The sequence below is a fragment of the Pygoscelis adeliae genome, unplaced genomic scaffold, assembly GCF_000699105.1.
Source record: "Pygoscelis adeliae isolate BGI_AS28 unplaced genomic scaffold, ASM69910v1 Scaffold10, whole genome shotgun sequence".
In the NCBI taxonomy this organism is placed as follows: domain Eukaryota; kingdom Metazoa; phylum Chordata; class Aves; order Sphenisciformes; family Spheniscidae; genus Pygoscelis; species Pygoscelis adeliae.
The window spans coordinates 3,969,474-3,981,535 of NW_008824053.1; the positions used below are offsets into that span (position 1 = coordinate 3,969,474).

The window sequence follows — 12,062 nt, forward strand, 5'->3', positions numbered from 1 at the left end:
TGGAGTCGCTTTCGGGAGAAACCGGACCGTGTTTCTGCTCTCGGAGAACGAAGGGTTAAAACGCGTACAAGTTTAAGTACTGTCTGTAATGGCAAAGGAGATCTCCGCTACTTCTTTAGCGAGAGAAAGATATGAACAGACACGAGCTTGCATTACGAACGATGAAAACTCTCTTTTCTAACCTGAAATTAATTTAATTTCTTGGTGCTGACAGGTCTCAGGAAGATTAGTAATTGCTGTCTTCTTTATATTCTTCTTTAAAGAGTATAACTGTCATTCTGTGTTAAAAAGTTGAAAGAACTTTTCAATCGCCACTTTAAAACCGTTACCTTTAGCGGTATGTGTCAACACTTAGAATAATCCTGACAAAGTGTCTGGAGATCCTGTGGCCGTGAACTTGAGAACCGCTGTATTTGCTGTCTCGTCGCGACGCGGTAATCTGAAAAGGGTCATTTAATAATCAGAAGAACTATGGTTTTGGCTGGCTATTGCTACGTAGTGGCACTGTTGGTGATCTAGAAGTTGGTTGATTGTGTATTAATCATGCACAAATGGTAAGAAAGGTGACTGGGAGGATGATGTAACAACAAGGAGGACTTCATCATACTTTTATTTAGTTGTCATGTGGTAATAACCTTTTTATTTGGCCTGGTTGCTTATTACAACATCCTGTGATCTGTGCGAACTGGGGTTAGATTCTGTAGCAGAGGGATGGCTGTATCCTAATGGGCACCCTTGTGTGAGAAGTTTCTGGAGGGTTGTTAAATAAAGAGTGGCCAGTGTGCGGAACTAATCAGTTAAGGTATTTAAATTCATTTTTTTTACAGGGAAATCTGCATTTAAACGTAAGGCTGCCTGCTTTCCAGAGTTGCTGGCATTTCAAAAGCAAATAATTGGCATTCATTATCAGAACTAAATCGGCTTTTAACTCTTCTATTTGGTGTAGTTAGTGTAGTTCTCAGTGGCAGAACGTAAGCTAAAATTTTGCAAACTATGAACCCTAACGTTAGCAGCTTCTGGATGTAACTGTATTTGGAAAAACTGGTCAAAGCAGTCAAGCATGCTGCGCTTTTCACACATGTTTGGGCAGGGGAATGGTGTGCTTTGGAGACAGAGGCTTGTGCATACTAACTGCAGTAGAAGTATAAAGTGTGAGGGTTGTAAAGTAGCAATATGTAGAATATACATATTTAGCACCATCTCACTTTCCCTCAGAAAGGAAAAGCTAACATTATAAGTTGCATCAAAATAGGCTAAAGAGTTCCAGCATTGTGGATAACTATTCGGGGGGGGGGGGGGGCGTGCCTTTTAACTGAGTTATTTTTTTCATGCCGTTTTAAATGACTGGGAAAGAATGTACAGAATTTGTCTTCACAAAGTATTATTACTGTATTATGTCTTAAAGTTTGTGATATCCAGTTTTATGGGGGGAGGTTGGCTTCTAGTTTCTGCATGGTATTATGGGCTCTCTGAATTAATGTTAGGTGTCACAGGAAATTGCTATTTAATGGTACAAAAAGTGGGTATCCACGTAGATATAAAATATATTGCTAAAAGTGAAGTAAAGCAGCAGCTTATGAAAGTGCTCCTACCTGTGGCAGGTACCCATCTAGACAGTACATTTACTTAGCCTGCAGCGTAACAGCTCCCGAGGTGCATCAGAGGGAAGCAAGAGCATTGGTACAGCTGAAGTACTGGTACAATACGCAGTTAATTAGCTGATTTAGACTTAATAGTTATGCCTTACTATGTTCAAGAAAATCGATGATCAGAATCCTGGTCAAGTTTATTTTGCATCTGTGGATGCAGAAAAAATGCAAGTGCAGGGTAGGATCTGAAGGTTCCCCCTTCAGTAACGGAGGACTTAAAAGCATTAGTGGTTCGGCACCTGGAATAGGTAGGCAGTAAATGAAAAGTGTCAGGTGCCTCTTGGAAAGAGAAGTAATTAATATAATGAGTATTTAGTGATTGATTGTAACGTCTCATTTCTAACGATGTCACAGCACGTATGCGATTATCTGACTACGTTGTAACTTAAGAATCTCTACGCAAAAAAAGAAAAAACCACCCCACACCCTAGTTCTTGCTCTCTTAGCATTGTTCTTTCCTTTAAAGATGGCATTGGTCTGAGAAATAAATGAAGTACAGTACTTGTATTACTGCTAAAACTCTTTGTGAAAGGGGAGAGGAAAACATGTAAGTAAACTAGTTAGAACAAGTTTCAGATGGAAGCTATGAAGAAGGAATCTTCTGTGGTTGAGGGAATGGTGTCATTAGTTCACCTGCTCTGTCTGTCCTACATGCCTATGAATCATTGTATTTCTCTGCCACTATAACATTTCTACACTCTAATACGAAAAAATATTTTGTAGGTGCGGGACTGCATTCAGAAAACGCTGACTGAATGGAGCTCAAAGATTGGACAAGATCTAAATCAGGTAGGAGAGGTGTTGCGTGTGTTATCCGTGTTGCATGTGAAAACAGAGAAATATGTAGTTGGTTACACCTCTTAAAATATAAATGAGTCTATTAAATTTCTGTAAAAGTATCTGTGGCTCCAGGTATCTTAAAAGAGTATTTCTCAACCCGTCTTTTTTTTTTTTTTTAATATTTACCAAATTTGGAGAGGTTAAGAAATACCAAAGTAAAGAATCCTGTTGATGGCAAATAAGACAATTCATAGCAAAATAAAAGTCCTGGTCTGTAAGATTTCAAGTGAATTGTTGGAGCAATCACCAAAAAAAAAAATTGTGTACCTTAGCAGTTTGCTAGCATGCTTGTAAAAACTCAATGGAGAATTATCTAAACTATGATAAACTAGATAGCTGAAGATCATTCCATTTGGAGGGGAACTCTGAAGCGTAGCCTTGGTTGTCTCAGAAGTATTTCTGAAAATGCAGAAGTGGCAATTTTTCCCTTAAGAGCTAAAGACTTCCACGTAATTCTTAAAACCATAGTCACGGGCATCTGACATCAAGATCTTGGTGTATTTGCTGGCTCCTCCTTTCACTATTGCTTCTGAAATTCAGCAAAGCAGTAATAGGTTCCCACAAAATAAATTATTTTCTCTGTGAAACATTAGCATGTTTCATTAGGAAAAAAAACCCAAAAAAAAACCCCAAAAAGCCCACTGAAAAACTTCCCTGACCGTTTCTTTGGGTTGTGTTACCAGTTCTTGTGTAATGGTGGCATCAGCTGCACATTGCTGCGTTCCACGCTGGAGTGTGGGGAGGCAGTTATTGCTGAATGATTTGTGGAGGATCTAATGATTGCTCTAGAAGAGAACGTAAATAAGCATTTGTCTCTGTAAGATGTAGCGATCCATTTGAAGTTAATTATTTAGTGTAAGCTAGGTTTTACTATCAAACTGTTAACTGCATAATTCCAAATTCTTTTATGAATTATATTGGTTTCCAGTAATTAAAAAAAAAAAGTTAACTTTTGTTTAAAATGCTGACTGTATGGAATAACTCAAAGACTCACTTGAGGGTTTTTTGGTAGGGCAGCAAAAATTACCAGAGAGTTCTTGGTTGGGGGTAGGGAGGTGTGTGTGTGTATAATACAAAATCTCATATAGGTAAAGACTTAAAAAAAAATCACCTTGTGCCAGCTGACATGAGATGTCAGCCTAGTCTTAAATGAGGTGAGAGCGTGAAATCTCTCACACTTTCCTAATTTTTAGTTTCAAAATTATTCGTTTAAATTCGTATTTTACAGCATTTTCACTGTAGGCTTTTCATAGGCTTCACTGAAATTACAAAATACTTTCATGCAAAGATGTTCCCACCCGACACCCAAACCCCCTAATTCTGATAATGATTTTTTTCAGCTGGTCATGAGGCTTTTTTTACAGCAAGGCAGGTTGAATTGGCACAGCGATCTGTTCACATCAGAAAATCAGAACACCACTAAATCTTATTCCAATAATTCTTACCAGTAACTTGTATTGTTTATATTAGGGGCATATAAGGCCTTTCATATAGCTTCATTTTCCTGACCTCCCCTCAGAGATCAAGAAGCATTGGGTTACTTTCTTTCTGTCATTGCATTTCTATACTATTTTTGTTTCTAACTGCTGTGAGGCTTTTTTTTTTTTAATTACTTAAAAACATTCCTCAGGAACTTACTGTCTCCTCTTGCCGAGTTGTTCCTAAGTCTCATGTTCTTACTACAGGAAATACTGGAGGTTCTGGAATGTACTGTAGCTCAAGCTATAGAAAAAATAAATCCTGAAGAAAGGGATGAGTTGAAAGTATCAGGTAAGAACATAGTCAAAAATCCGGTGGCATAAAAAGGTTTCATATGCAGTCGTTAATAGGATGTTCGTATATGTATATTCTTTCCACCGTGTTTTGTAATTGCAAAGTCAAATTACATCAGTGCACACTGTCGTACTTTGGGTAATCTAGAAGTGGGCTAAGAAAGACTTGAATTCGTGTTTCAGGTTTTAAAGCAGCTCGGCATTTTTTGAGTTTAACTTGCATCCCCTCAAGACATTTTAAATGTATTTTGTGAATCTTTGACTTTTCTGAAGCAAAATATTACAGATAATACTGCAATTAAGAAATAGCATTGGAAGCACATTTATTTGCATAATTTTTCCAGGTTGAATATGATGAACTTGAAGGAGGCAGTCCAAACTAACACTAGTACATTTTGGGTCTCAGTAAGTTGTGAAGAGGTCTGTTTGTACTATTACATTTGGGGTTTTTATACAGGTTGTTACGGTTATTGCTTAGTGTCTTGATGCTTACGTCCTAGCTTTACAGCTTGTTAGATCATCTAGCTGGATGATTTCTTGTTCTGAGACTGCACAACAACTTTGAAATTTAAGAGAACAGTGTCTTTATTGGGCAGTCACCTTTCAGGAGGTTGGTTTTTTCCAATTTTTGAAGTAATTGGTGTATATTCTAAGAACCCTTTACCCAAGAATTCATAAGTAGTGTACATAGCAAAAGTAAATATTTAATAATAGCTGGCTTGTTTAGTTATTGATTCCAGTTTCTTTGAAAATAGCAAAACTTTTCATCGTTGGATCAAACTCTTCGTCGATCAGAGATGCAGTTGACCTGGGTAAGTGTGAAACTCAAACTTCTGCTAGGGTTTCTTTTTTACTCAGTATTTAGAAATAAAATTAGAACCTTTTCCATCTAAGAGGTGTATTTAGTGACTGTCACAAGGATCTCCTGTTTTCCTATTAAGAGAGACTCAGGCAATCGAGTCTATTTACACGTTAGTTCAATCGGTAAACTTATTAAATGTGGATCGCTGTAACCTCGGGTGCACAAACTCAAATCCGATTCCTTGCTCCAAGCAGGAGCAAGTTTTTATTCTTTCACACAAAACTTGTTAAAAAGTGAATAGCATGTGATGTTTTAGTAACAGTGATACGGTAGTTCTTACCAGTTGTTGTTAGTTGCCAGTTGTTTTTGACATGATGAACTTTGCTACTAGCTGTGCAGTATTTCAGAGATTATTTAGGAAACAAAACAATGCTGCAAGCAGCTGATGAAATAGTTAAGTTTTATTGAAAATGCAGTACAATGGCTGTACTGATACACAAAGTTTTGTTAGCCTAACATAGCAGTAATTGCGAGCAGCACTGAACTTTACCACTTTGGAAGATTGTTGGGCATAAGGGGTTACCAAAGAACAAAGGGTCAGATATCATTCTTTTCTATTGATATGCCAGTTAATAGCCTCTTTATTGTAAGTGGTAGTGCCATTTGTTAAAAATACATTGATAGAATCCTCCTCCAGAAGAAAATAATTTATTTAGCTACTTAGTTTTATTCTTTTTGAATAAATGACCTGCATCTTCCCTAAAGCTCAGTGATACTCCAAGACTTGCCACTTCTCTCTGGCAATTTAAATCTCCATATTCAGTGTGCTTTTAGTCTAACTCCTCACATAGATCAAATAGTTCTCCTAGTCCATGCCCTGTACTTGAGTTATAGTTCAGAGTGAAAGTTACAAATTTTGGAAGAAATTGAGAATGAAGGAATCAGGAATTGTATGTCACCCCTGTCTTCACAGAAAAATACAGCTTTAACATTGAAAAGGAGAAAAAAGCTTCACGCTTTGTTTGGTGGTGGGGTTTTTGTGGGTCATTGTCCCCCCCAAGACCTACAATTGAAACTTGGCCTTCAGCTGCATGTTTGATTCTTTGCTAAAAACATTGTGTTACTATCCTTGACTGCTGATACACTCAGAGTTTCAAACGGTGAATGGGAAGCTAGCAGAGTGAAGCAGGAGGTGTGGTTTTTGCTGAATTTGAAGAGTCATGCTGCTTATGTTTGTATCTTACAAAAGATTTTTGCAGTGTCTCTGTTCTTTTTCCTCAGCGTGTTCTGCCCTCGGAGTTGCTCAGTTAGACTCAGTCATTATTGCCCCACCTCCCGTTGAAGATGGAACTAGCCTGTCCTTGGAGTATTTGCAACCTTATTGGCAAGAACTTGAAAACCTAGTTCAAAACAAAAAGATTGTTGCCATAGGTACCTCTGACCTAGATAAAACACTATTAGAGCAGCTGTATCTGTGGGCACAGGTGAGAACAAGCTTCCTACAGAAGTAACTTGTTTTGTTGGCTGCCACAGTTATAAACTTCTGTTATAAATGGGTTTATATACAAAATATTAATTAGCCCTGTTATTTTCAGCATCTTATGGACGGTCACAATGTTGCTCAAGGTGGGGGAGGCTCAAAGTGTGACTCACTTGTTCTGTGTTCTTACCTACAGACCAGCAAAGGCTGGAAACCACAGGTCTGTTCAGTAGCAGGTTCTTTGAAGTACTGAAGGTTTGAGTTTTGAATGCTTTTATATTTAGGAAGGAGTATTAACAGTACTCTTAAACCTTCAGATTTATTCCAGTGACTCTGAAAACATAGCTCTCTTCACTTTAAGCTGTGCGGAGGGATTTCCCCTTGGAAAAATGCTGTTTGAATGCTAAGCTTAAATGTAAAGAGGAAGACAGGCTATGAATGAAGTGGCACAATATTTTGTTGTCCAATGTGACTAATTGCCTCTTAACATTTGAGTGATGGAGGTCTGTACTAGTATGTGCCCATGCTCATGTAAGCTTGTGGATTCACTGTTCCTTACTAGTTCTTTGAATACTCCTCTTACGACATTTCTTTTGTGGTATGTGAACATACCGTATCTGTATAAGAGGTCCTGATTTGTGCTCCTCGCTGTTTTGTGAATACTGAGGGGAGGATAATTGAGGGGATTAATGACCACCTGCATGGTGATCATGAATGCAGTTTGTGATGAGCAGAGAAAGAGTCAGTGGAAGAGAGTCTCTTTTAACTTAATCTGATTTAGGCACTTACCTGAAGATATGGAAGACTGCAAATTATATATCCTTAACAAAAATTTATTTGGATTTTTGTATTTGAAGTCTTTTTCAAACTAAGGCCCCTATAAAGTTTATACTGGGGGGGGGGGGGGAACCTGCTGCTGCTTAGGGAGCACATCAGGCAGGAAGCCAGAATGGGTTAGTACTCATCTTGCTGTGGCAGCACCTGGAGTTAGATCCTATTCTTGTTTTGGGCTCTGTGCTGTAGGAAATTGCAGATGTAGGAGTTGCCTGTTTAGCATCATGCAGAATTAATTAGCCTTGTTCAGACTTCAAAACAATGGTCAAAGGCAAATTGGTCAAAGCAAAATTTCTGTTGTAATAGAGGGCACGGGGGAAACAACTAGAAGTACATTATTTTTTTTTTCTTACAAAAGTATTTTGTTACTTTCAGGTAAAACCAAGTAGTAATCAGGTGAACCTAGCTTCCTGTTGTGTGATGCCACCTGATCTCACAGCATTTGCAAAACAGTTTGACATACAGCTGTTAACTCACAATGACCCAAAAGGTAAGGCTTTGCCAGAGAAGTCAACAGAAGACTTCTAAATGCATTTATTCAGTACACAATTGGGAATAATCTTTCTCTGAACTTCAAAGTTTGTTACATTTGAATCCCAAACAAAGAATTCTAAAAGTTTCTCCTCTATAAAATATGTCTATTAAATTCTTGCTTTTGCTTCAAGAAAGGGGGCGGGGGGGGGGGGGGAGGCAATCTTCCAGCCTTGGATAGTTTCTTGAAATCATTTCAATCAGAGAAAATTAAGTAAACAGAAGAACAAACTACTGAGAAATTTGTACTACATATGTTCAAAAAATAGCTTATTTCCACAAAACATAGAATGAAATGACAGTTGTATCGCTGGAGGTCAGTAAATGACAAATGAAAGTCCACTTGCCCAGAACTTGTCTGTGAAATGGCTTGCATAGAAATGTTGGTGGTCAGTTGATTTTTGAGTAGTTTGGTAATGTTAGATGTGTAAAATTACTATGCTTTAAGCAGGATTCTTTCAAAGTAGCGATTTCTTAAAATAACATTATTACAAAAAGAGTTGGTGTAAATTGTTGTTTTGTGCAGTGATTCATTTACTAATTGATTGAAGGGCTTGGAGGCTTTCCTTTAGACTCTAGAACTTCAGACTTTAGAGTTACCAGCTCCCTAGAATATTCGGGGATATTATATTAGTTTCTCTTGAACATCATCTAATCTTCTTCGCTATAATTATGCCTTAAATATCTTGCTGGAATTGTAAGCGAGAAGTCTTTAAACAATATTTAGTTCGTGCCTTCCCTACATTCTTCCTTATGACCAACTGTTCATGATGCATACTTTTCCTTCCTTCTCCTTTCTTCCCACCCCAAAGAAATAAAGTGTATGAAACGCTATTTATGAAGTACGTGCTTTATAGTAGCACTGTTAAAACTAATGAGTTTCATCAGAGCTTGAGCATGTGTCAGCGCTGCTCTGGCAGCTTACAAGATGAATTGCCATTCAATCTGACAATTTCCATGTCCTGTGAAGTCCAAGGTGCAACTTGCAATTTGATAAATACTCTCTATCGAGACTAATGAAATGAAGGAGAAGAGGATTTGGATAGGAAAACAAAGCAAGTAGCGATTCCCTTATGCATTGTTTGCTGAGCTTAACTTTTCTGTAATGGTCAGCTGAAGAGTATTGAGACTGTCTTTCGGGAACACTCCTCATCAAAGAGATTGTTCCCTTGACAGACTTCCCAGAGGAAACGAGGAGGATTTGTACTTGCCTTCCTTTTCTGCTTTGTGGCATTTAAGCCCATTTTTCTTAATGCGTCTTAATGCTTTCTGGGCTTGTGGTTACTACAAGCCCAGTTATGGGAGATGCTATAAATGTTGAGCTTCCAGTGACTGCAGAGGTAACTGAGAATGCTCAGTACTTTGCTGATTTCAGCCTTATGCTTTAGACACCTCTGGCTTGTCTAGCTAGCTTCTCAAATTTAATTTTCATTTTTTCCTGCTAATGGCTCTGCTGATCAGTTCCATTTGATACTGTAGAAATCTCAGTTAATTAGTTTTGTGGGAGATACTCAGTGTTGCAAAAAAAGTGTCCTGGAGATTTCTTCTGCGATATTCAGCTGCTTTTACCCTACGTGCATTCCGGAAGAGTAGATCTGTGGCATACCTAGCACTACTTAAGATTTTTGACTGTAGAAAAAGGCTTCTCTTACTAAGTGTTGCTTTTTGCAGCTGTTTACATGACATTATTTAAAGTATGAATATCCCTTTTTAACTTCAGAATTACTTTGTGAAGCAAGTTTCCAAGAAGTTCTTCAAGAAAGCATCCAGAACACGAAAGCACACGAGTGGATTCCTTTATGGCTTCTCCGGTATTCAGTCATTGTTAAAAGCAGAGGAATTATCAAGTCCAAAGGCTATATCATGCAAGCTAAAAGAAATGCCTCTTAAAACACGTTTCTTTTTTTTTTTTAATGGCTTACTGTTTTAATTTCTTGGGGATGGGGGGACATTGCTTTTTTCATAGAAACACTTTTACAGCATTTGTAACAAAGACCAAAAGTTGTAATTATTCAGTGTGATCTCAGCAGGAGTGTCTGCAGTGTTCTAACACTATTTTTCTTTCTTAACCTACTGACCGGTTCATTTAAAATATGAAATATTTTGGGTTTGGTGTTTTGAATTGAAATTATCTATAGAGAAACAGTTTAAAATATTTTTCTTTGTATGACCAGTTCACTGTAAAATTATCATTATATTTTAGCTGCCATTGGGTAGTATAGAGAAACTATATTTTTATTTTTTAAAAAAATGAATTTCTCTTAAATAATAGTTACTTATCTGGTAGGTACATAGATTTCATGCATTCAAGGACTAGATTTTATAGAAAATTGTCATCTTTTATGAAAAATTACCCAAAAAAATGAAACTGGTATCTCATTACTTGGTATGTATATATAGGCAATTCAGCTGTTTACTTTGTGTGGATGGGAAAATTGGTTTATTTTTAATATAATGTAAGAGACCTCTCTGATTTAGAAAAAATGCATCTTCCAAATTACTTTCTGACTGTTACTTGAATCCCTTCTGGCTTCTTTGTGCCTCAATATGCTTTGTTTAGTGTTTGCACAAGTGTGATGTCATCTTTACCATTTGAAATAGAAAATGTATTATTGTGTGAATGTTTAAAATAAGAATTGAAAACAAGTGGATGAAAAAATCTGTTAATCAAAAATTGAATTGTGCCTGTCTTCTTCTCAACTGTAGCTTGGTTTTTTTGATACCTGTGAACTACACAATCAGTATCGGCCAAGTCAGAACAGATAGTAAATGTCGAAGCTGTTCACTGTAGGATTGTGCAAAATGGATGACTTCTTTTGGGGTTGCCTAGGAAACTTTGTTGCTCGAGTGCCATTCAGAAATGATGCAAGCAAGGGTTAGCTTGAAGTCAGTTAGGTATATTTATGTTTGGCAGTGGCTTAGCGCACTGGCTTTTGAATCCTAGAGATTGCTGCAGCGAAAGCAAGGCTTCTGGTTTAATGTCGTCTTTCTATTGAAAAGGCCTTTTCATTTCCTTGGCCTTTAAATTGGAATAGATAGCAAAGCTCAACTTGTAGTTAAAATACTTATTTTCCGTTTGATTTCAGGCAGGAGCAGGGCTTCATACTAGTAGTACTCATTAACTTAGTTGTACATATTTTGAGCTTTGGACTGTAAGGGAATGAATTTTCACCAACATCTTTCAAATTCTGTTATGTAGGCAGCTGGTGGAATTTGAATGCTTGTAGGCAGTGAAGTTGTCAGCTTCCTATAATCCATTTCAGCAAGTTAAAAGATTAATCTTTTTCGAGATACCTTTTGAGTCCTCAACTATCTTATCTGTAGGTGGCAAATCCTGGGAAATTCTCAGGGACTACTTCAGTTCTTTTGATAAATGGAGGAGGGGGGCACTGGGACTAGTAATGCATCAATAAAAGTTTGAATTTTTTTCTCCTAATCAAAATGTAGCCTTTTTTTAGTGTTGGGTCAGTGTGTATCAGAGTTTCAAAACTACATGAGTTTCATTTTAAACTTCCTTACCAGCTTTGAGTTGCGTGCTGATGATGATTAACTGCTACCTGCGGATTCCGGCTCTGTGTTTGGCTCTTGACATTCTGTATTGTGTAACTCGTGTGTGTGTGCTCAGTCTTATAAATTGAAATGCTACAAAACAAGGATTGTGCTAAAACAGTGTATAGGCTGCTCTAACGGGATAATTATTTCTTTCCTTTCTGTAAACTGTTAACAATTTGCTTGCTGTAGAGAAGCACCCTTTAAGACATGATAATTTCAAGACATGGTAACTTTAAGACATGATCATCTTATTTTTCTAGAGTCACTGATAGTGTTAACATTTTATCAGGTTATCTCCTTAATTTGTTTTGCGTCAAAGTGGGAGAGATGAGATTTCCTTCCATGAGAAACTTGAAAGTTTGAATTAAAATTTGAAATTCTTGTAGGCTTTTCATCTGTGCTTTGTATGAATTCTCAGTATTTTACGCTGTCACAAATCGCATTTTACGCTTTGTCGTAAGAGGCTCTGAAGTGTCCCACGCTCTGGGCCTTCATCACCCAACGGCAGGAATCGTCCTCCCCCACAAAGCGAGAACCCCCGCTCCCTCCGGCACGGCGCGCGGCTCCGCGGTTGCCGCAGGGCTTTTCCATACGGAGCCGAG

At 37.7% G+C, this 12,062-nt stretch overlaps 1 protein-coding gene across 1 annotated transcript; it reads left to right on the forward strand.

Moving 5' to 3' along the window:
- The first annotated feature begins 1,994 nt into the window (after nucleotides 1–1,994).
- GCLM (glutamate-cysteine ligase, modifier subunit) lies at nucleotides 1,995–10,960 on the forward strand. The gene is made up of 7 exons (XM_009333868.1): nucleotides 1,995–2,006; nucleotides 2,373–2,438; nucleotides 4,175–4,259; nucleotides 5,017–5,073; nucleotides 6,345–6,547; nucleotides 7,753–7,867; nucleotides 9,629–10,960. The coding sequence occupies exons 1-7, from the start codon at nucleotides 1,995–1,997 to the stop codon at nucleotides 9,796–9,798; spliced, it is 708 nt and encodes a 235-aa protein (XP_009332143.1). The 3' UTR covers nucleotides 9,799–10,960.
- The last annotated feature ends 1,102 nt before the right edge of the window (nucleotides 10,961–12,062 follow it).

What these genes read in the sequence shown, in the direction of transcription:
- GCLM (XM_009333868.1), top strand. An exon ending in TTGGACAAGATCTAAATCAG is followed by an intron (nt 2,439 to 4,174) that starts GTAGGAGAGGTG and finishes TTCTTACTACAG; the next exon opens with GAAATACTGGAGGTTCTGGA. An exon ending in AACTCACAATGACCCAAAAG is followed by an intron (nt 7,868 to 9,628) that starts GTAAGGCTTTGC and finishes TTTTAACTTCAG; the next exon opens with AATTACTTTGTGAAGCAAGT.